This window comes from Marmota monax, unplaced genomic scaffold, assembly GCF_021218885.2.
Source record: "Marmota monax isolate L192 unplaced genomic scaffold, Marmota_monax_Labrador192_F-V1.1 WCK01_AAM20220418_F8-fsc00400, whole genome shotgun sequence".
NCBI classification, from domain to species: domain Eukaryota; kingdom Metazoa; phylum Chordata; class Mammalia; order Rodentia; family Sciuridae; genus Marmota; species Marmota monax.
Window position 1 is genome coordinate 434,375 of NW_026692772.1, and position 24,125 is coordinate 458,499.

At 49.9% G+C, this 24,125-nt stretch overlaps 1 protein-coding gene across 3 annotated transcripts in view; it reads left to right on the plus strand.

Annotated features, from left to right (window-relative positions):
• Positions 1-24,125, plus strand: part of Sec24d (SEC24 homolog D, COPII coat complex component) — a 68,477-nt gene that overhangs the window by 42,918 nt on the left and 1,434 nt on the right. For all 3 annotated transcript variants that reach the window (XM_046447117.2, XM_046447118.2, XM_058580127.1), the window contains 11 exons: positions 2,025-2,216; positions 3,110-3,203; positions 4,229-4,345; positions 4,865-5,035; positions 6,644-6,740; positions 6,817-6,962; positions 8,077-8,215; positions 8,873-8,991; positions 19,259-19,438; positions 20,114-20,305; positions 22,254-22,343. In XM_046447117.2, the coding sequence (XP_046303073.1) occupies positions 2,025-2,216; positions 3,110-3,203; positions 4,229-4,345; positions 4,865-5,035; positions 6,644-6,740; positions 6,817-6,962; positions 8,077-8,215; positions 8,873-8,991; positions 19,259-19,438; positions 20,114-20,305; positions 22,254-22,343 (1,537 nt within the window). The remainder of the gene's footprint in view (positions 1-2,024; positions 2,217-3,109; positions 3,204-4,228; positions 4,346-4,864; positions 5,036-6,643; positions 6,741-6,816; positions 6,963-8,076; positions 8,216-8,872; positions 8,992-19,258; positions 19,439-20,113; positions 20,306-22,253; positions 22,344-24,125) is intronic.

Below are 24,125 nucleotides of genomic sequence, written 5' to 3' on the forward strand. Positions count from 1 at the left end.
TGGCCAGGCTGGCCCAACACTCACTGCTGGGACACTGTGCAGTGTGCATGAGCTCATCAATTTGGGCCCCAGATGGCCACCCAACTCAGTGTCTCCCAGTATGGTCATCCTCAGCAGACCCCTAACTGCCCCCTGTGCTACAGCCTGTGGGGCAAAAGAAGACTCTGCTATGAAGACTCTGCACGTGAGAGCAAGGGAGAATGGTTTCTGTAGTATGGTTTGGGCATGGCAAGACATGGATTGGCATGGTATAGTATGGTGTGGCATGACCTGGTATGGCATGACCTGGTATGGCATGGCTTGGTATGGCATGGCTTGGTATGGCATGGCATGACCTGGTATGGTGTAGTATGGCTTGGTATGGCATGACATGGCATGGCATGGCTTGGACTGGTATTGTATGGCATAGTAGGCTTTGGTATTGCATGGCATGGCTTGGCATGGTATGGTACAGTGTAGTATGGCTTCGTATGACCTGGTATAGTGTAGTATGGCTTGGAGTGGTATGGCATGATGTGGCATGGCTTGGTATGGTATGGCATGCTATTGCTATAGTATAGCTTGGTATGGCATGGCATGGCCTGGTATGACCTGGCATAGTGTAGTATGGCTTGGTATGGCATGACGTGGTGTGGCATGTCTTGGTAGACCTGGTATGGTGTAGTAAGGGTTGGTGTCATGGTGTGGTATAGCATAGTGCTAATTACCTGAAGTCATACATCTTGGATACTGAGATGAATATGAGCATCTCTATCTGTATAGTCACAAAAGATGAGGATTCCTACTTCTGAAAGCTTTGCAAGTGTCTAGAATGCCAGTGTGTACTGAGTGTGTGTGGAAGGGATTGAGAGAATCTGTGAACATTTCAACCTTTACTAAGGCAACATAAAGAATACCCTCTGTTGGCAAAGGAAGGAGATAATAAATGACACAGTTGAAAAACACAGTGCTTGTCAGCCTACCCTCTGCTGAACATCAAAGAAATCAAGGCGTCTAAAGCAGAAGCAGATACTCAAACTGGTCTAATGCTCATCTGAATTCTTCCATCTTCCTTTTTCTTGTAACTCTTTATGCCACGTGGAATTGGAGCAGCCAGGTCCTTTGGAAAAATTGTCTTAAGCAAAATGAGCTGCACTGGATCTAAGGGTCAAAGAGAATAGCAAGTGACACTGTGGCCTTCCCTGGGTCAGAGCGGGACGCAGCAGCCAGTGGAAACGAGAGGATTCTGTTTCTCCCTGTGGTTAACCTTGTCTAGGGAGGGAGCAGGGGAGACAGTGCTCCCTGTACATGAACCACCCAGTTCTGAGCACTGCCTCCACACACTGCACCCAGAACCTTCCAGGATCTACACACTCAGGAAGACCAAGGCCTTGTGAAATTCCTAAAGCCATCCACATTATTACAGTTTTACTGCTTTTGTTACTTTTTCACGATACCACAAAAGGGCCCTTTCTTAATAAGAGTAACATTGTCAATATACAATGTAATTGCTTTGGAAGTATTGTTATTAGGACATATAGGTTCAAAAATGAGCCTCCTCTCAGAGGCCCTGGGACTGCAGGAGGGGCAAATCCTTTCCTGGTGGAGTGTAGGAGCTGTGTTCCTGAGTAATGGAGGTAAAATCACACTTACTAAAGAAATGTGGGCTGGGGATGTGGCTCCAGTGTATCGCGCCCGCCTGGCATGCGCGAGGCACTGGGTATGATCCTCAACACCACGTAAAAATTTAAAAAATTAAATTAAATATATTGCGGGCACCTGAAACTAAAAAAAAAAAAAAATAATTAAATATTAAAAAAAAAAAGAAATGTGAGCAAGTGTTCTCATAATATGTATTTTGCTTTCCCTTGGAATTTTGAGATTCCTCATCACTGCCTGATTTTGTAATACCCTCATCCCCAGGATGTGGCTTTGCCTTGTTTTCTTCAGGAAACCCAAATTCAGACACATATTCTTTATATGTCCAACTGAAACACTTCTCATTCCATTTTATGAAAGGCCCACAACAGTTTTTTTGCTTATAGGGAAGAGCACGAAGAGTCGTCTGCAGTTCGCGTTGGGTTTATCACCTACCACACAGTTCTTCACTTCTTTAACGTGAAGAGCAACTTGGCCCAGCCTCAGATGATGGTGGTGACCGACATTGGAGAGGTCTTTGTTCCTCTGCTGGATGGGTTCCTTGTCAACTATCAAGAGTCCCAGTCGGTGATTCACAAGTAAATGTCATGTGTCCTATCATTTCAGGACAGCCAAGACCTGTTGGGTGCACTGCATCTTGATTCTGTCTGATTTTGTGTTGTTTTGCCATCAGTAGAGGGATTTGAAGACATGGATTACACACTTCTGTCATCGTGTTCTGCCTATTGCTCTTTAATGTGAACCAGAATCTAAAAGGACCAGAATCTTTAATGTGGATCATACTCGTCTTAATCCTCTGAATCATTCCTTTTTTCTGGGGGTGCATGGGAGGTACCTTCTGCATGGGGAAGAGTGTCCATGGTGATAGTATTGAAGATACAGGCAGGTGTGGGCACGCCTGTCACCCCAGCTGCCCAGAGGCTGAGGCGGAGGAGCAGAAACGCCAGGCCAGCCGGGGCAATTCAGTGAGGCCCTGATTCAGAATAGAAAGTAAGAAGAGCTGGGCGTGGCTCGGAGGTAGAGCACTTGACTGGCACGTGTGAGGCCCCGGGTTCAACCCTCAGCACAGTATATAAATAAATAAAAAGGGATCCATTGAAAACTTAAAAAATATTAAAAAGAAAAGAAAGAAAGAAAACTAAGAAGAGCTGGGGGGTGTGGCTCAGAGGTAGCACTCCCCTGGGTTCCAACCTCTGTGCTGTAAAGAGATAATACTGTTTCAGAAACTCACAGTCTGAGAGATCAGGAGTGTGGTGAATAGGAGCACATACAGAGTTGACGCAGTTGGTGTCTGGTCCAGGCCCCATACTTGGTTCTGACTGTGCTGGGAGGCCCTGCCCTGAGGAAGGGTCTGTGGACCTTCCCTGAGGCCGTCACCATGCATCTGGGCCTGTGCTGCCAGTGGCTGAGCTCTCAGGGCCTGGACAGGCCCGTGGGCCACTCAGTACCTCTACTTTCTCCTGCCCTGTAGCTTGCTGGACCAGATTCCAGGGATGTTTGCAGACTCCAATGAGAACGAGGCCGTCTTCGCTCCTGTGGTCCAGGCGGGCATGGAGGCTCTGAAGGTGAGACCAGCCGCTCTGCATGCTGGCAACTGCAGCTGAAGACAGGCCCTGGGCTCTGGAGGCTGCCCTGCCCAGCCCACTGCCCAGTGGCCACGCAGCTCCTCCAGGTCCGAGCCCTGGTCTGGAGGCTGCAGCTCAGCACCTGCTCTTGGCTACGTGAGACCGACTTTAAAGTCGGTTTAGCAAGAGCTGACCACCAGCTATGAGGGGAGAAACCCCCTTCCTGTGGGGTTTTCAGGCATGCAGGGCAGGTCCTCAGGGCCCAGTGATAGGGACAGCAGTGACACTTGGGCCTGGCTGAGGCTGAAGGTATGGCCAGTGGAACCCAAATGATTCTGGTGGTTGTCACCAAGGAGGTGGGTGGAGGTGAAGCCACCGATGGCTGCGCCAGTCGGACCCCGGCGGCCGCTTCCCAGTCAGTTCTGAAGTTCTGTTGTTAACGTTGAGTTTAGGTTGACCTGTAAGACACAGTGCAGCCTGACACTGAGAGCAGCAAGATCCTCGTCCTCCCTGGCCTGGGCCTTCCCTCCAGTGCTCTGGGGATGATGGGTTGGTCCCCTCCGCAGGGCCTCTGCCTTGGCCTGAGCTGTCACTGCACCCCAGCCACAGCCCTCAGCCCACTCCTGAAGGACCAGCTGGTTCACCCTGCTGTGGAGGCTTGCTGTGAGCACCTCTGCCACTCAGATCCAGACCCTGCCGTCCTCCTGCTCAGTGGGACTCACGTGCCTGGAGGCTAAACTGGGGGCTGGACAAGGTGCTGCTACTGTGCCTTGTGTCTGGTGCCTGCTACACAGACTAGCATTTGACACTGGCCCATCGGAAACCTTCGTGGGAGGCCTGGCCTTGCTGAGCCTCAGTTTCTCAGCCTGTAACACGGAGGGAACGTACCTGCCTGAGAACACAGATTAGATGGCTGTAGGGCTCACCTCGCAGAACCAACCTGTACATTTTGACATACTTCTATCCCCTTAAAATAAAGCCTCCACGCTCAAGCATTTTCTGAGATTCCCCTGTCTCTGTTCTAGGCAGCAGAGTGTCCTGGCAAGCTGTTCATCTTCCATTCCTCCTTGCCAACTGCTGAAGCGCCAGGGAAGCTCAAAAACAGAGACGACAAGAGACTGCTCAACACAGACAAGGAGAAGGTACAGGCCGGCCGTGGGTGGCAGAGCCCGCCCGCCCTGCTGTCAGGAGGGGAGAGGCTCTGGAGTCAAAGCCTGCATTGCACAGTGCAGGAATGTTTTGAGTTGCAGAAATTTGAGAATTTTTATATTACTAGAAACACATAAATGAGAGCCCAAACATATTCTGTGTATATAATCTGTATAAGAGGCCAAGAACCAGGGGGATGCTGAACACAGAGTCCACGGAGAACAGACACATGCCGTGGGACCCCGAGGCACAGGCTGGGGCCTGAGGCAGAGCTGCTGGGCTCTCCAGACAGCCTTGGCTCAGACCTGCAGTGGTGTAGCCCTGGGTCGAGGACCACAGGGTCGGCACCACTGGGGTTTTGAGAAGAAGGCAGACGAGTGTTTCTGAAGCTCACTTAGCTGGAAAACACAGTTTCCATTTAAAATTTCAATAGTAATCCAACAGAAACTCAGATTTTGTGCCTGAAATACCTTGTGACTTTTCTTTTTCCATTCTTGCACACTTTTCTTCAGATTCTTTTCCAGCCCCAAACCAGTGTCTATGAGTCTCTGGCCAAAGACTGTGTGGCCCATGGCTGCTCTGTGACCCTCTTCCTCTTCCCCAGTCAGTATGTGGATGTGGCCTCCTTGGGCCTTGTTCCTCTGCTCACCGGGGGAACTCTTTACAAGTACAGCGATTTCCAGGTAGGTGACACCATTGTTGTCTGTCTCCCACTTTAACGCAGTGTGTGGGGGAGCCACGCCCAGCACTGAACCAGACACAGATAAATGCAGACACAGATGCACAGTGGACGAGTCCCTTGGTGTTGCCTGGTATTTGCCAAAGGTGGAGCTCATTCAGTCTCAGAGTTAAACATCCACCTATGCTGTCATAATGGAGAAAATAATCTGGGTTTAAGGTACTGTTTAGAAAAATAGATATTTGTTTCAAATTGTCGAAATGGAGGGTCAGTTTATTACACTGCTCTCTTCCACATCTGAGTGGAGACAGATCTGAGGTGATCAGAGCACTAGCCCTGCAAGGCCCCAGGCTGCAGGCAGCTGGCTTCTCCTGCGCCACCCTGAGTCTGACAAGTGCGCACACCCAGGGACGGATCAGGCGTCTCCTCTCAACTCCTGTGTCAGGGAGAGTCACCATGTTGAAGCAGAAGGCCTGAGCCTGCCACAGGACTAGGAGTTGTGCTAGGGCTGCTCAGCTGTGGCCCCTGAACCTCCTCTGCCATGGCGACAGCAGAGTGCCAGCACCATGGGAGATGGCCCACAGGCTCCGTGGAGGACCCTCCTGACCTAACGTGGAGGGGGAAGCAGCACTGGGGAGATGGCCCACGGGCTCCGTGGAGGACCCTCTGACCTAATGTGGAGGGGGAAGCAGCACAGGGGAGATGGCCCACGGGCTCCGTGGAGGACCCTCTGACCTAATGTGGAGGGGGAAGCAGCACAGGGGAGATGGCCCACGGGCTCCGTGGAGGACCCTCTGACCTAATGTGGAGGGGGAAGCAGCACTGGGAGAGATGGCCCACGGGCTCCGTGGAGGACCCTCCTGACCTAACGTGGAGGGGGAAGCAGCACAGGGGAGATGGCCCACGGGCTCCGTGGAGGACCCTCCTGACCTAACGTGGAGGGGGAAGCAGCACTGGGGAGATGGCCCACGGGCTCCGTGGAGGACCCTCTGACCTAATGTGGAGGGGGAAGCAGCACAGGGGAGATGGCCCACGGGCTCCGTGGAGGACCCTCTGACCTAATGTGGAGGGGGGAAGCAGCACTGGGAGAGATGGCCCACGGGCTCCGTGGAGGACCCTCTGACCTAATGTGGAGGGGGGAAGCAGCACTGGGGGAGATGGCCCACGGGCTCCGTGGAGGACCCTCTGACCTAATGTGGAGGGGGAAGCAGCACAGGGGAGATGGCCCACGGGCTCCGTGGAGGACCCTCCTGACCTAATGTGGAGGGGGAAGCAGCCCAGCTGCACGCCTTCCCCAGCCTCATTGAATGGGTGGCACAGTGGTCTTAGTCTTGCCTCTAACACAAAACCCCTAAAATTAGTAACAATTTCCCCATCTAACCATTATGAAAATGAAAGAAATGATATGAGTTTCATTTGAAAACTTCAGAATCTCTGTCCAAAGGTCCTATATTTTCTTTAACCAAAGAAACATAAGCTATGCTTATGATTTAGCATATAAATATGCTAAATCAGGATTAAAAATGAGAACCATTTTAATTATGTTTTAAAAACAAGAATCATCAAGTATTTTACTGCCATCTGCCACACGTGACTGTGCTTGTTTTCTCAGATGCACTTGGATAGCCAGCAGTTCCTGAATGACCTCAGAAGTGACGTGGAGAAGAAAATAGGTTTTGATGCCATCATGCGGGTGCGGACCAGCACAGGTAGGTCTCCGCGTGCTCAGCTATCTGGGTGACGTTGACAGCGGAGCAGTCAGTAGAACCCCTCCTTGTGCTTCAGGTTTCAGAGCCACAGACTTCTTTGGTGGGGTCTTCATGAACAACACCACAGACGTGGAGATGGCTGCCCTGGACTGTGACAAGGCTGTGACGGTGGAGTTCAAGCATGACGACAGGCTCAGTGAGGACAGTGGCGCCCTGATCCAGGTGACCTGCCTGCCCTCACTGCAGCACGGCTCGTGCTGGCCAGAATCAGGGGCCCCCATGCAGACGGGATCACAGTCCCTTCACAAAGAAATGCAGTTCTTTTCCAGGGGCTGGGTCCACCTAGAGAGCCTACTATGCCTGCAGGTGTGGCTGCTATGCCTGCAGCATCCTGGCCTGCACAGAGCCAGGCACCTGTGCTGGGCACCCAGTGTCCAGGGTGCCCACTAGGGCTCACCCACTCTGTCTTTCACGAGGTCCGGGTTCCTGGCTGAGCACTCAGGGCTCAGGGTCCCCATTAGGAATCATTCCATTCCTGCTGCATGTGCATTAGTCAGCTCCAGCCACCAGGAAGTGCACATCTCCTGGTTATAGAGCAGAACTCTGTTCTCAGGGTTCTGGGGGCTGTCCAGGCCTGTGTTCCCCTGTCCTCACACGGTCTCCCTCCTGTCATCATGTCTGTGCCCATGGCTCTCTCCCTGTAAGGACACCAGTCACATTGAACTCAGGTCCCTCTAGTGACCTGGTTTAATAACTTTACCTCCTAGGCCCTCTCTCCCAGCACAGGTTAGGATCCACAGCTCAGCTCTGACACCATGTTGAGCACATTATATCATCAGCAAGTAGAATAGAATTTGGTTTTGTAGTACGTAACATTAATTAGAAGGCATGGAGCTTTTCAATTCAGATGGGAAAAAAGGTCACTAACTGGCCACTGGTTCCAGTTCAGCGTGGCACCAAGAGGGTGCAGAGAGGCTGAGACTTGCTGAGTGGGGGCTCTGATGTCCACTCTTGAGTCGCAAACGCTCAGGCTCTTTGGTGCATACGTCATCACATGAGCCCTGAGCATCCCATGGGTCTTGCTGTGGCTGTGAGTGGTCTGAGCACAGTGGAGCTGCACACGTGGAGGTGGAGTCATGCACGTGCGGCACCCACCGGGCAGTGCATACCAGTGGAATGCTGCTGGAAACCCAGAGGAGGAGCCGTGCACTCTGCTGTGGGGGTGTGGGGCATCCAGGGGTCCCTGCCACACACACTGCTTGGCAAATGCAAACTAGAGGCAGCCAGGCTGGCTGGAGGTCACCCAAACCTGGGCCTCGCCCTGCTTCTTCCACAGTGTGCTGTGCTTTACACCACCATCGGGGGTCAGCGGAGACTTCGGATTCACAACCTCGGCTTAAACTGTAGCTCCCAGCTAGCAGATCTTTACAAGAGCTGTGAGACGGATGCCCTCATCAACTTCTTTGCCAAGTCAGGTACAGCTTTGCTAGCTCTGTGTGAGTGCTCTTGGTGTTCCGTCCAGACCCCTAGGCTAGTTGTGATGGTAGCCGAGATTGGGTGGGGGTGCAGCCATGGCTGCACATAACCAGAATGAGTGAAGGCAGAGCACAAAGGAAGACGTGTGCATCTGCAGCAGCAGGTGATAGGCAGAGGCTAGGCCCTATGGTGGCCACAATGAGCCAGCGGCACACGGCAGGGTGGAAGGAGGCTGCCAGGAATGGTTGGCCTGTCGTCCGTACCTTGGTAACTGAATTCCACGGGCCCAGGGAGGGTGTCTGTGGCTTCTCTCTGCCATGCTACCCCAGGTTATGGAAGCAGTAGCTGTCAGCTGCAGGAATTCAGAACACCAGAAAAGGAAAAAACCAGCCCTTCTCTTCTCGGTGTAGAAGTGTTTATGATATTCTGAAGATGATTCTGGGGCCACAGTGGCCTTTTGCTGTAGGCCGCCCACTGCTCTGCACTGACTAGATGCCACCCAATCAGGAGGGGATGTCAGCAGGGACTAGCATTCTGAATACTGCCATCCTCACTTCAGACCTGAGGACAATAGCAGTTTGTTCTTTCTCTGTCATTTGAAGAGATCAGTATCTAGAACTTTGATGCCTGTTTTCCTAATGGCCTTTTGCATTCAGCTTTTAAAGCAGTTCTACACCAGCCTTTGAAAGTCATCCGGGAAATCCTAGTTAATCAGACTGCACACATGTTGGCGTGTTACCGCAAGAACTGCGCCAGCCCGTCTGCAGCGAGCCAGGTGAGTGTGGGCATGGGGAGGCTGAAAGTGAGAGCAGTGGGTTCCTTCAGCAAGTGGACTGAGGCGGTGACACCGCACCCGGAGCGGGCAGTGAGCCTCACAGCCAAGGGGGCCAAGGGCATGGTCTTGGGGGCCACAATGGGTCCTGAGCCAAAGACAGGTGTCCACGTTCAGCTCAGATCTGTACGTGTAAACAGCAGAATGTGGTGTGCTCAGTGTTCCCAGCTGTAACGGGGCAGGTGTTGGCACGACCGTGGCTCCCCTTACACCTGTGCGACCTTCCTGTTGAAAGTCACCAGCAGGGAGATGCTCTGAAAGCCTTGTCTCAGCCCTCACCCAGGAAGCTCGATGCTTCCAGGGCCCTTTAAGAAGCCCTGCTCAGGCTCTGCGGTGAAGGTGCTCGTGGCTCTCCCCGAGGCAGTGAGCGCGAGGTGCTGGTGCTCCCTGTACTGACTATCTGAACATAGAATTTTGGTTGAAGGGTAAGACGGTGAGAGACCACGGGAGACTCCTGCATCCCTCCCTCAGAAGTGGTCAGTAGGAGGAAGCTGAAGTGCCTTCCCAGGGCCTGCAGTGGCCGCAGTGATGCCGAAGGCTCTGGGTCCCCGTCCGTCCTCTAGGTACGCCTACCTGGACCCTCCCTGAAGCTCCTTTCTGTGCGTTGACGACGGTCAGCCTGCATGCTTTATTCTCCTGCATTGATGGTCCCAGGAGCGTCTCAATCTGCTCATGTGGTCCTGTGGTTGAGCAGTGCACCACTTTGGCATGCCACAGCCCCATACCGAGGCGCCGGGAGCTCATGGGACCCTGTGGGCCTCAGCATCTGTAGTCAGGCAAGCAGAGTCCAGAAGCAGCACTTGCCAGGCTCTGCCGCTTGTCCCTGAGTCCTGGCAGAGCTGCGCTGTCTCGGGAGCCCCTCCTTCAGGATGCGGTGGCTGAACGGATGCTGTTAACATCCTCTGCACATCAGGATGATTGGGAACCTGAGAAAAGCAAATCTGTTAAGGAAAAGGAAGCCAGGCCCTCCTCCTTCCTGGTCTGCTGCCGGAGGCGCTGTCCCGTGCCAGGCCTTCTCCTCGGCAGCGTGTTGTGCGTAAAGACACCACAGTGCCCCGCTCTCGGCACGTCGACGGAGCCATTCCTGCTCACATATGGACTTTTATTCCTCCACTAGCACATTTCAGGCCCTTCGACCAGTGATGCCCTTGAAACAGTGATGTAACTTAGCTGCTGTCGTGGAGTCCAGAAGACAGAGGTCAGGCACCGTTAGAACAGAGCTCTACTGAAGCAAGGCAGTAGCCAGAAGCAGAAGGGCCGAGCTAGCTTCAGGTTCTCTGCAGAAGCTGCAGTGAAGCTGGAGGTGCTCCTGCCGCTCATGTGAGGGAATCAGATCGTGCCTCACATGGAGCCAGACAGCCCAGGAGGAGCCGTGTCCTCGACATGACCCTGGCCTCCACGTAGGGATGAGGCTGAGGCAGGAGAACGTGCTGGGGACAGAGTTCAGGGAGCCCCCAGGCTGTGGGAGGCGCTGGGCCGAGACTGGCTGGACACAGCACTGAAGCGAAATGTTAGGGCCATTTGCTTTGTCAACTCCAGCAGCTCACTGTTCTGAGCTTGAACGCGTTACGCCATTTGGGGTATAAGGACTTCTAAAGGCAAATCAGATGACCTCACTTGCACATTAACCCTTGTTTTGTCATTTCTAAATGCAAAGAAACGCTTCCCTGACTCAAGCAAACTGGACCCTGCTCCTTTCTCACCTGCAGCGTTTCTCTCCAGGAGTGATCGCATCGTGGAGGGGCCTCAGAGCTGGGGAGGAAGGTTTCATAGTGACAGTCTGTTGCGACACCTTCTTCTTCCCCTCATGAACCTTGACTAAGTCAGCTTCTTATTTGCTTTGACCTGTTACGTGTGTGTGGTGCTGCTGGGCCCAGGGCTCACGCTGCGCACGTGCTTTCAAGCTGGGCCGCGCCCTACACTTTCTTTCACTCTTTTTTTTATTTTTAATTTTTTATTGTGGGTTGTTCAAAACCTTACAAATTTCTTGACATATCATATTCCACACTTTGATTCAAGTGGGTTATGAGCTCCCACCTTCACCCCATACACAGATTGCAGAATCACATCAGTTACACATCCATTGATTTACATAGTGCCATACTAGTGTCTGTTGTGCTCCGCTGCCTTTCCCATCCTCCCCCCTCCCCCCTCCCCCCCTCTCCCCTCCCCTCCCCTCCTCTCTCTCTACCTCCTCCACTGTATAACCCTGAGGGTCTCCTTCCATTTACATGCAATTTCCCTTCTCTCTCCCTTTCCCTCCCACCTCTCATCCCTGTTTAATGTTAATCTTCTTCTCCTGCTCTTCGTCCCTACTCTGTTCTTAGTTACTCTCCTTATATCAAAGAAGACATTTGGCATTTGGTTTTTAGGGATTGGCTAGCTTCACTTAGCATAATCTGCTCTAATGCCATCCATTTCCCTGCAAATTCTATGATCTTGTCATTTTTTAATGCAGAGTAATACTCCATTGTGTATAAATGCCACATTTTTTTTATCCATTCGTCTATTGAAGGGCATCTAGGTTGGTTCCACAGTCTTGCTATTGTGAACTGTGCTGCTATGAACATCGATGTAGCAGTGTCCCTGTAGCATGCTCTTTTTAGGTCTTTAGGGAATAGACCAAGAAGGGGAATAGCTGGGTCAAATGGTGGCTCCATTCCCAGCTTTCCAAAAAATCTCCATACCGCTTTCCAAATTGGCTGCACCAATTTGCAGTACCACCAGCAATGTACAAGTGTACCCTTTTCCCCACATCCTCGCCAGCACTTGTTGTTGTTTGACTTCATAATGGCTGCCAATCTTACTGGAGTGACATGGTATCTTAGGGTGGTTTTGATTTGCATTTCTCTGACTGCTAGAGATGGTGAGCATTTTTTCATGTACTTGTTGATTGACTGTATGTCCTCCTCTGAGAAGTGTCTGTTCAGGTCCTTGGCCCATTTGTTGATTGGGTTGTTTGTTCTCTTGTTGTCTAATTTTTTGAGTTCTTTGTATACTCTGGATATTAGGGCTCTATCTGAAGTGTGAGGAGTAAAGATTTGTTCCCAGGATGTAGGCTCCCTATTTACCTCTCTTATTGTTTCTTTTGCTGAGAAAAAACTTTTTAGTTTGAGTAAGTCCCATTTGTTGATTCTAGTTATTAACTTTTGTGCTGTGGGTGTCCTATTGAGGAATTTGGAGCCCGACCCCACCGTATGTAGATCGTAGCCAACTTTTTCTTCTATCAGACGGCGCGTCTCTGATTTGATATCGAGCTCCTTGATCCATTTTGAATTCACTTTTGTGCATGGCGAGAGAAAGGGATTCAGTTTCATTTTGTTGCATATGGATTTCCAGTTTTCCCAGCACCATTTGTTGAAGATGCTATCCTTCCTCCATTGCATGCTTTTAGCCCCTTTATCAAATATAAGGTAGTTGTAGTTTTGTGGATTGGTTTCTGTGTCCTCTATTCTGTACCATTGGTCCACCTGCCTGTTTTGGTACCAGTACCATGCTGTTTTTGTTACTATTGCTCTGTAGTATAGTTTGAAGTCTGGTATCGCTATACCGCCTGATTCACACTTCCTGCTTAGCATTGTTTTTGCTATTCTGGGTCTTTTATTTTTCCATATGAATTTCATGATTGCTTTCTCTATTTCTACAAGAAATGCCGTTGGGATTTTGATTGGCATTGCATTAAACCTATAGAGAACTTTTGGTAATATCGCCATTTTGATGATGTTAGTTCTGCCTATCCATGAACAGGGTATATTTTTCCATCTTCTAAGATCTTCTTCTATTTCTCTCTTTAGGGTTCTGTAGTTTTCATTGTATAAGTCTTTCACCTCTTTTGTTAGGTTGATTCCCAAGTATTTTATTTTTTTTGAAGATATTGTGAATGGAGTGGTTGTCCTCATTTCCATTTCAGAGGATTTGTCGCTGATATACAGGAATGCCTTTGATTTATGCGTGTTGATTTTATATCCTGCCACTTTGCTGAATTCATTTATTAGCTCTACTAGTTTCTTCGTAGAGCCTTTTGGGTCTGCTAGGTATAGAATCATATCATCTGCAAATAGTGATAATTTAAGTTCTTCTTTTCCTATTTTTATGCCTTTAATTTCTTTCGTCTGTCTAATTGCTCTGGCCGGTGTTTCGAGAACTATGTTGAACAGAATTGGAGAGAGAGGGCATCCCTGTCTTTTTCCAGATTTTAGAGGGAATGCCTTCAGTTTTTCTCCATTCAGAATGATGCTAGCCTGAGGCTTAGCATAGATTGCTTTTACAATATTGAGGTATGTTCCTGTTATCCCTAGTTTTTCTAGAGTTTTGAACATAAAGGGATGCTGTACTTTGTCGAATGCTTTTTCCGCATCTATCGAGATGATCATATGGTTCTTATTTTTAAGTCTATTGATGTGGTGAATAACATTTATTGATTTCCGTATATTGAACCCGCCTTGCATCCCAGGGATGAATCCTACTTGATCATGGTGCACAATTTTTTTGATATGTTTTTGTATCCGATTCGCCAGAATTTTATTGAGGATTTTTGCATCTAGGTTCATTAGAGATATTGGTCTGTAGTTTTCTTTCTTTGAAGTGTCTTTGTCTGGTTTAGGTATCAGGGTGATGTTGGCCTCATAGAATGAATTTGGAAGTTCTCCCTCTTTTTCTATTTCCTGAAGTAGCTTGAAAAGTATTGGTATTAGTTCCTCTTTAAAGGTTTTGTAAAACTCTGCTGTATACCCATCCGGTCCTGGGCTTTTCTTAGTTGGTAGTCTTTTGATGGTTTCTTCTATTTCCTCAATTGATATTGGTCTGTTTAGGTTGTCTATATCCTCCTGACTCAATCTGGGCAGATCATATGACTTAAGAAATTTATCGATGCCTTCACTATCTTCTAATTTATTGTAGTATAAGGATTCAAAATAGTTTTTGATTATCTTCTGTATTTCTGAAGTGTCTGTTGTGATATTGCCTTTTTCATCCCGTATGCTGGTAATTTGAGTTCTCTCTCTTCTTCTCTTCGCTAGCATGGCTAAGGGTCTGTCGATTTTGTTTATTTTTTCAAAGAACCAACTTTTAGTTTTGTCAATTTTTTCAATTGTTTCTTTTGTTTCGATTTCATTAATTTCAGCTCTGATTTTCATTATTTCTTGCCTTTTACTTCTTTTGCTGTTGTTTTGCTCTTCTTTTTCTAGGATTTTGAGATGAAGTATGAGATCATTTATTTGTTGGTTTTTTTCTTTTTTTAAGGAATGAACTCCAAGCAATGAATTTTCCTCTTAGAACTGCTTTCAATGTGTCCCATAGATTCCGATATGTTGTGTCTGTGTTTTCATTTATCTCTAAGAATTTTTTAATTTCCTCCTTGATGTCTTCTATAACCCATTGATCATTCAGTAACCTATTGTTCATTCTCCAAATGATGTATGCTTTTTCCTTCCTTCTTTTATCGTTGATTTTCAGTTTCATTCCATTATGATCAGATAAGATGCATGGTATTATCTCTACTCCTTTATATTGTCTAAGAGTTGCCCTGTGACATAATATATGATCTATTTTTGAGAAGGATCCATGTGCTGCTGAGAAAAAAGTGTAACTGCTTGATGTTGGGTGGTATACTCTATATATGTCAATTAAGTCTAGGTTATTAATTGTGTTACTGAGTTCTATAGTTTCCTTATTCAACTTTTGTTTGGAAGATCTGTCCAGTGGCGAGAGAGGTGTGTTGAAGTCTCCCATGATTATTGTATGGTGGTCTATTAGACTCTTGAACTTGAGAAGAGTTTGTTTGATGAACATAGCTGCACCATTGTTTGGGGCATATATATTTATGATTGTTATGTCTTGTTGGTGTATGGTTCCCTTGAGTGGTATGTAGTGTCCCTCTTTATCCCTTTTGATTAACTTTGGCTTGAAATCTATTTTATTTGATATGAGTATGGACACTCCTGCTTGTTTCCGAAGTCCATATGAGTGATATGATTTTTCCCAACCTTTCACCTTCAGCCTATATATGTCTTTTCCTATCAAATGCGTCTCCTGTAGGCAGCATATTGTTGGGTCTTGTTTTGTGATCCATTCTACTAGCCTGTGTCTCTTAATTGGTGAGTTTAAGCCATTAACATTTAGGGTTATTATTGAGATATGGGTTGTTCTTCCAGCCATATTTGTTTATTTCTGTTACTAAACATGGTTTGTTTTCCTCTTTGATTATTTCCCCCCCCCTTTACTGTCCTACCTCCCCCTGTTGGTTTTCATTGTTATTTTCCATTTCCTCTTCCTGTAATGTTTTGGCTAGGATGTTTTGAAGAGATGGTTTTCTAGCTGCGAATTCTTTAAACTTTTGTTTATCGTGGAAGGTTTTAATTTCATCTTCCATCCTGAAGCTTAATTTCGCTGGATACACAATTCTTGGTTGGAACCCATTTTCTTTCAGTGTTTGAAATATGTTATTCCAGGATCTTCTAGCTTTCAGAGTCTGTGTTGAAAGATCAGCTGTTATCCTGATTGGCTTGCCCCTAAATGTAATCTGCTTCCTTTCTCTTGTAGCTTTTAAAATTCTCTCCTTATTCTGTATGTTGGGCATCTTCATTATAATGTGTCTAGGTGTGGGTCTCTTATGATTTTGCACATTCGGCGTCCTGTAGGCTTCTAGGATTTGGGATTCTGTCTCATTCTTCAAGTCTGGGAAGTTTTCTCGTATTATTTCATTGAATAGATTGCTCATTCCTTTGGTTTGGAGCTCTATACCTTCCTGTATCCCAATGACTCTTAAGTTTGGTCTCTTAATGTTATCCCATATTTCTTGGATGTTCTGCTCATGGTTTCTTAACAGTCTTGCTGAGCTGTCTATGTTCTTTTCGAGTTGAAATACTTTGTCTTCATTGTCTGATGTTCTATCTTCTAAGTGTTCTACTCTGCTGGTAGTATTCTCCATTGAGTTTTTAAGTTGGTTTATTGCTTCCTGCATTTCTAGGATTTCTGTTTGTTTGTTTTTTATAACCTCTATCTCCCTGTATAGTTGATCCTTTGCTTCCTGGATTTGTTTGCGTAATTCGTTGTCGAAGTGATCTTTCATTGTCTGATTTTGCTGTTTAATGTCTTCCTTGATACTCCAGATCATCTGAAGCATGTATATCCTGAATTCTTTATCTGACATTCCATCTGCTGCAGCTGTTACCTCTTCTAAAGTTGCGTTGACCTGCATTGCTTGTGGTCCTTTCTTTCCTTGTCTTTTCATACTGCTTGCGTATCTTTCCTGCAGGCGCGGGCGGCGGCTCTGCTCTCTCCTTATTCCAATTGGGGTGTCGTGGCTACCACGCCGGCAGGTCACTGGGCCTGTTCTGGGCACTGGCGGCGGCTCTGTTCTGCCCCTACTCCAATTGGGGTGACGAGTGTACCACGCCGGCAGGCCACCGGGCCTGATCCGCCGGTCGGTTGCAGGTTTGCCTACCCTGCAGGCACGGGCGGTGGCTCTACTCTGCCCCTACTCCAAATGGGGTGACGTGTCTGTCGTACCGGCAGGCCACTGGGCCTGTCCTGCTGGTTGGTCGCAGATCTGCCCACCTTTCGGGCACGGGTGGTGGCTCTGCTCTGCCCCTACTCCAATTGGGGTGTCATGACTACCCTGCCTGCAGGTCGCTGGGCCTGTTCCTGGCACGGGCGGCGACTCTGCTCTGCCCCTACTCCAATTAGGGTGGTGTGTGTACCACGCTGACAGGCTCCTGGGCCTGATACGCCGGTCTGTCACAGGTCTGCCTACCTTGCAGGCGCGGGCGGCGGATCTGCCCTGCCCCTCCTACCACGCCTGCAGTCCGCTGGGCCTGATCTGCAGGTTGGTCACAGGTCTGCTCACCCTGTGGGCATGGGTGGCGGTTCCGCTCCGCCCCCACTCCAATTGGGGTCACGTGACCACCACACCGGCAGGGCCTGATCCGGGCGTGGGCGAAGGATCTGCTCTGCCCCTACTCTAGTTGGGGTGACGTGTGTACCACGCTGGCAGGCCACTGGGCCTGACCCGCCAGTCTGTCACAGGTCTGCTTACCTTGCAAGAGCGGGCGGCGGCTCTGCCCTGCCCCTCCTACCACGCCCGTGTACCACTGGGTCGTGGGTCTGCCCACCTTGCGGGCACGGGTGGTGGCTCCGCTCCGCCCCCTCTCCAATTGGGGTCACGCGGTCACCACGCTGGCGAGCCGCTGGGCCTGCTCCGGGCGCTGGCGGTGGCCCGGCTCCTCCCCTCTGGCTCGACGACAAATCGAGGAGACTCGGGTGTCTGTGCCTCACCCCCCCTACCAGGAGACCAACTGTTTCTGTCGCCGCTGGTATTGATGAAGTTCTCTCCTCCGCCGCTTTCTGATGACATCAGATCTCTGCCATGTTGGTATCCTATGCGAATGGCAGCATTTCGTTCCCCTTGCCGGGCAACCAAAGCAACGGGTGAGTCCTGACCGGCCCTCAGCAGGACCCGGACCGAGAAGCAGTTTCCGCGGGCTCCTAGCCCTGGGCCAGGGCAGTTCCGGGAGCCGGAACTCGGCCGCTCCGTGCTCGGTGTATGCTCCGATAAGAGTAGGCTCCAAGAAGCAGCCCCCGCGGGCTCAGTTCCGGGAGCCGGAACTCGGCCGCTTAGTGCTCAAGAAGCAGCCTCCGCATGCTCCCCAGCCCTGGGCCAGGGCGGTTCCCGGAGCCGGAACTCGGCCACCCCGCGCTCGGTGTTCGCTCCGATAAGAGCAGGTTCTAAGAAGCACCCAGGCACTGAGCCCGAGCAATCTGTCTGCAAGCCGCAGGCGAATGGCAGCCTGAAATTACCTGTTCTATGGCTGAATGAGCTGTGGTCAGTCGAAAACAGGGATGGTGACGTCAGCTTTCCAACATGGTGGCCGCTGGCCTCCTCTGTGGTCTGACCCGTGTGGAGAACCTAGATGGACCGCTTCCTTCCCCCGTCTCGAACCCAGAATTCAGCCCTGAGTACGGTGCTTGCACGGCTGGCAGAAACTGCAGCGCTGTATCCCTGCGTCGCTATCTCCTCGTTTCCCAGCGCGCGCTGCAGACTCTAGCCGCGGGGCGATTAAGCAGTGTTACCCTCCGTGCGACAAACCTCTCGCGTTTGAGTCCCCGTAGCCGATCCTCGTGCGATGGAAATCCTTCCTCCAGGTTCCGCAGCACCCCGCTATTGCTGGAAATTCCTAACAAGATAGCCTTTCGCCGTCCTGACTTGTCATTCTCCCACACAGTGAAGCAGCACACGGGGGCAATGCACTCCCCTCGCCGCCATCTTCCTAATCTCCTTCACTTTCTTTCACTCTTTACTCCACTTTTTTCTTCATCGTCAAGTTTCATTCTTGTTAACCTCCTGTTTTCTTCCCTCTGCTCCCTATAATCCAACCTCTTCTACTCAAATGCTTTGGTCCTAATAGGGTCCTTGCTGGTCATGCTCACCCCTGTGTATCATTTAGGACAACAATTCTCTGAACTATCCTAAAACTACTTGGTTAATTGGAAGCAACTAGTTAAATTTCAAGGTAACATCTTAAAACTGTACTGTTTTCCCAAACAGTATGTGTTTCTAAGAACATTCTTAGTCCATAGCAGTATATAAGATGCCTAACTAATAACCAGCTCAGAAATGCTGCCCAGGCTATGCGGCTCTGGCACGTGACCATGATCCGATTCCTACACCATGGGTCAATTTCCTCTTTAAGAAGTAACATGGTTCCGTGTGTTGTCAAGTGGAAATGTCTTGCTAGAGAAGAAATGATAATCAGGGTGGCCTCCGGTGAGGACACTGGCCCTTCACCACCCCTGTCTCTGTAAAAGGAAGCCAGAAATGGAGCTGCAGGCAGATCTCCAGAATGCATTTGCCCAAGCTGGTTGGGAAGTTCTTTCCTGTGAGTTGCTTCCTGGACCCTGAGCAGAGGCCTGCAAGGGGAAGGAGCTCAGCAGAGCCCTGAGGGAGACTCTCTGCAGTCTGGATCTGATGAGCATGGTGTGTTCTTTTCATCATTAACAGCCACAAAGAGCCCTTGTGTTGCAGGTTTTTCTGGTCTCCTGCTGATGGTTCCCAAGAGCAGACCCAGCACAGCTGCTCGTAGGCACAGCTGGGGAGGGGACCGAACCGCATGGGCTGTCACCTAGGATGTGGCTGGAATCACTGTGTTGCTGTGTGGATCGCATCCTGGCACATGCTCCGGCGCAGTAGGAAACAGGCATCTTTCTTTTTCAGCTCATTCTACCAGATTCCATGAAGATCTTGCCAGTGTACATGAACTCCCTGTTGAAAAGCTGCGTGCTGCTCAGCAGACCAGACACCCCGACGGATGAGCGGGCATTCCAGAGGCAGCTGGTCATGACCATGGGAGTGGCCGACTCCCAGCTCTTCTTCTACCCACAGTTCCTGCCAATCGTAAGCTGCTCCAGGACGCAAGGCCTTCTGCTAGGCAGAAACCAGAGGCCACAGTGCCTGCAGCACGTTCAGAGGGGCCTTAAGGTAGCCACACACGTGCAGGGACAGAGGCAGGTGGCTGGAGGCACAGAGCAGCCCTGCCCTCCCTGAAGGCGGGAGGTGTGCTGGGAGGACTGCTCTCCTCTCCTCCATGAGCAGGTGCCCTGAGGGCACACAGGGAGACAAGTCCCTCAGCCCAGCTGTGGAAGGGCTGCAGCATCAGACAGCTCAGGTGCATGTGTGGGGGATTCCACCTACACACGCCTGCTTGTCACCCGCATGGAATCTCAGGTGCACATGTGCCCACTGTGTTTCCGGGATAATGTGAGCAGGTGTACATCGTGTGTGTGAAGTTGTATGGCATGTGTGTTCATTGTGTGAATGGGACACGGTGCGTGTGTGTGTGTTCACTGTGCACACGTATGTACACCACCTGCCGGCCCGCCTCCAAGCCCCCTGGAATACACGCCACCTGGGTGCTTCCAGCCCCCTTCTCAGTTCTCTGCTTCGTAGCTCTCAGCACCGTGGCCACAACGCTGCGTGTGTCCCTACTGCATGCCCTGCCTTTAACTGCACACAGCAGGCGCTCAGGGAGGGAGAAGCACCAGCAGGAGGTGCCCTTTCTTTCCTACGCAGCACACCTTGGATGTCAAGAGTACAGCCTTACCTGCTGCTGTCCGCTGCTCCGAGTCCCGCCTCTCAGAAGGAGGGATCTTCCTTCTGGCCAACGGTTTGAACATGTTCTTGTGGTTGGGAGTGAGCAGCCCGCCAGAGCTGATCCAAGGGATTTTTAATGTGCCATCTCTTGCACATGTCAGTACAGATATGGTAAGTAGCCTTTCACTGGTTTTGTAGTAATATACAAAATTTAAATTCTTATATAAATGTGCATGTAATTTATGTTACAAAGAAGAGAACAACAAGACATGTAGTTTTGTATAAAGTTGAGAAATTCATGCTTTGATAAAACAGCAATTAGCGTATATGAAAGTATCTGCATCACAGGTTAACCCTCATGGTGACTTTGATAGAACCTGCAGCACTTCCAGAGTATTCTCTGTGCCAATCCCACTGTTTCATTTCACCCCCTACATAGATGAGTGAGGTGGGAGTTGTTCCTGTGTTCTGCAGCTGCAGGTTAGGGCTGAGTTTCCTCAGGTGGTGTGTGGCAGAGGTGGCCCAGGGCAGCTCTTGAGCTTAGGTCCCCTTCCATCATGGTCCTGAGCTGAGCACTGTGGTCAGAATCGTCACAGGTGCTCAACTCAGACTGTATCAGATAGTGATTTGCAAAGCAATACTCTCACGAAAACAGATTTCTCCCCTTCTGTAGCAATCATAACAGAAGGAATTGTGGGTTTGATGTGGGAACAAATTCATATATATCTTGAAAGTGTCTTAGGAAAACCGGCAGCCACAGTTTGTTGGAGAGTCTAGACTTGCTGTGAGCTGCTCACACTGTGGCGCTGCCGCTGTGGCTCGATTGTCCACTCTGTGGCGCGGGGTTCCAAGACCCTCGCCTACGGTGGTGGGATAGCTTAATTCTGGGCGTCACACCTAATTTCTGGTCTGAATGTATAGTTTAGGTATCTAGAGCATCTTGAATGAAGGGGCAGGAGTAAAATCCAGAGCTACCAAGGCAGGTGGTCAATGCAGAGAGCTGCTGTCTATCCACACAAATGTATATTCAAATGGCGGGTGTCCAGGTCTCACCAAAAGATTGGTCATTTATAAATAGTAGTCTGCCTGCCTGTGGCTTAAAGTAAGAAATGGTTAGAATTGAAATTTTCAAAAAATATGAAACAAAATTAAAATTCAGTAGGCAAGAATGACCTCCTGGAGGTTTATAAAATTTAAGAAGATTCTCATATCATGATGTACTGGCTCAGAGCCAAAAGAACACATTTGCAAAACAGCCAGTCACTCCACCAGAATGGCAGGTTGGTGGGTTTGTGCTTCTACCAACACACCTCTTTTTCACCTTCTTCAAGCAATGAAACAAAACTAAGACCAAAGGCAGGCCCTTTTGTTTTAGAGGAGTGGGCACCTTGAGACATACACAGGAAGCAGACTTAGAGAATTTGGGTAGCAGGACCCATCATGAGGTTGAGGGCACATGCAGGGTGCACCAGAGCATGAAGACATGAAGGCAGAAGCTTCTCCCAGGCCTTGAGGCTCTGCAGTGAGATTCCTGCTACTTCCAGCTGACTCCTGGGGCCTGGGCATCTGAGAAGGAAGCCTGAGTGCTTAAAGTCTTAATTGGGGGAACCGAGGAATTCCATGCCTCCGAGGCCAGATGCAGCTGGACTGTCCCCTAAACTACAGCCAGACTTCTGGGGACCTCAGAGGCCATACACCCTGGAGAAGCAAGTGCTTGGGGCTGGCTGCAGTGCGGGAACAGTGGCTTTGAGGCAGAGACTCCCCAGCAACCCTCTGCAGGCACAGGGTACATCTTCTGCTCTCAATACAGCCTTGAAATACACACGTGAGAAGACACTGACCCTTGTGGGACACAGCCCCAGGTGTCCTTTAATAAAGCACAGTCGTGTGTCACCAGGAATGTGCCTATGTCAACTCCAGAGAAGGATTTTTATTCTGAAAAGACAGAGACATTGGTTAATTGGCAAGAATGTCTGCCCACCAACAAGTAGTCTTTCATTCATTTCTTTCCCACACTTTCAGTTTTCAGGTAAATGAACCATGTTTTTCAATGTTCTCATAGTCTCCTGTTGCTGGAAGCATTATGAATTGTACTGAACCTTGGTTTTCTTGAATGCAGACTGTGCTGCCTGAGGTGGGAAGCCCACACTCTCAACAGCTCCGGATGATAATGGGTGTTATCCAGCAGAAGAGGCCGTATGCCATGAAGGTAGGAGACAGCTCTGTCCTTTCCTCAAGCTTTTATTTATCCCATTAAAGACTCCTGGAAGTGCATGTTCTATAGTTTCATAACATGATCTTCATAGCGACCTGCTTGTCAGACACATGCCCCACAGTTCCTCGAGGCATGGTGGCCACAGGTGCCCTTGCCAGGCCTGATGTGATCTTTCCTTGGGTGTCATTAGAGGAGTACCATTCAGAAATTCATGATATTTGATTTTTTTTTCTTAGATAAAGGGGTGGAACTGAGGTAAACTGAACTCATGAACACCTGCTGCCTCCAGCGTGCATCTGGGTGAACATTGGCCCATCGCACCTCCTGTGGTTTGTTTTAAGGACAGGACCTGGAGGTGGCTGAGGTGGTCACATTTGGGCTACTTGAGTGAGCCATTTCTTCTACTGAGAGGGCACATGAGAAAGCTGGGGAGGCCCGTGTGACCATTTCCACATTCTGTCCCACTCCATAAGACCATGTACCCCAGTAGTCTCACACAGAAGGAAAAACAATGGGTCCCTCCTGTACACCCAGTGTTGCCCTTGTTGTGGGGGTGAGCCCTTGAGGAGCCCACCCACCACTTCCTGAGACCCGCACAAGAATGGGCAGTTCACCTTTGCAGAGCCTCTGGGCTGGAGCAGGGGAAGTTCGATCCTGGTGCTCTCTGCCCCCTCAGTCCTTGGCCAGGCATTTCCCCAGAGGAAGTTGTGCCGTGGGCACCCTGTGAGAACCCAAAGCAAAAGTAAATACCCACCAAGACAACTAACACCAGCTCCTCCGCTAGTCTCCATATAGACAGTGAGTTTTAAGACCTTGGCCCTGAGGCCCCTCTCTCCACCAGGTCCCATTTTCGCCCTCCGTCTTAAGTTGCGCGGTCGAGGCTGGACCACACTGCTGCTGCCCAGCCTGGCAGTCACAGTGGCATGGGGAGCAGGTGGGCAAAGCACACAAGGAAAGTGGCCAGGGCCCCGGGCCCCTCAGGAGGCAGCTCTTAAAATCCCTCTGGAGAAGTCTCCATAAGGGCAGCCTGCCCAGCTGCAGCAGTGAGGCTGTGCACCAGTGTGGCCTCCCGTGTACACACAGCAGTCGCAGCGCCACTGCAGGTCCCACACCGACCCAACAGCCATGACACAGGGCCAGAAGTAGCTGCTCACATCACGCCATGCACCCAGGGCTGCTCTCTTCCATGACATTTGACAGTCACTCAGAAGAAATGAAAAGATGCTTTTAGAGAGTGAAAAGTGAGGGCTGGAGATATAGCTCAGTTGGTGGTACACAAAACCCTGGGTTCACTCCTCAGCAACACACACACACACACACACACACACACACGCCTGAATAAGAAGCTGGGCACAGTGGGGCACACCTGTAATCCCAGTGGTTTAGGAGGCTGAAGAAGGAAGAGTCCGAGTTCAAAGCCAACCTCAGCCAAAGAGAGGCGCTAAGCAACTCAGTGAGACCCTGTCTCTAAATAAAATACAAAATAGGGCTGGGCATGTGGCTCAGTAGTTGGGTGCCCCTGAGTTCAATCCCTGGTACTTGCCCCCATCCCCTCAAAAAAAGACTTTACCAGAGAAACAAGTTTGAATGGAACAAAATGGAACCAGATCCACAGGGAGCCATCAGGGTGGGGCAGGCAGGGCAGTTGATGTATGCTATTGATGGTTATTACAGGCCAGGAGCAGCTTAAAGCTTATCAGCCTCAGGCACAGGTCAAAGCAGCAGGTCAGAAGAATCCTTCTTTCCAACAGTAGATGAGGCCAGGGTGGATAGGCT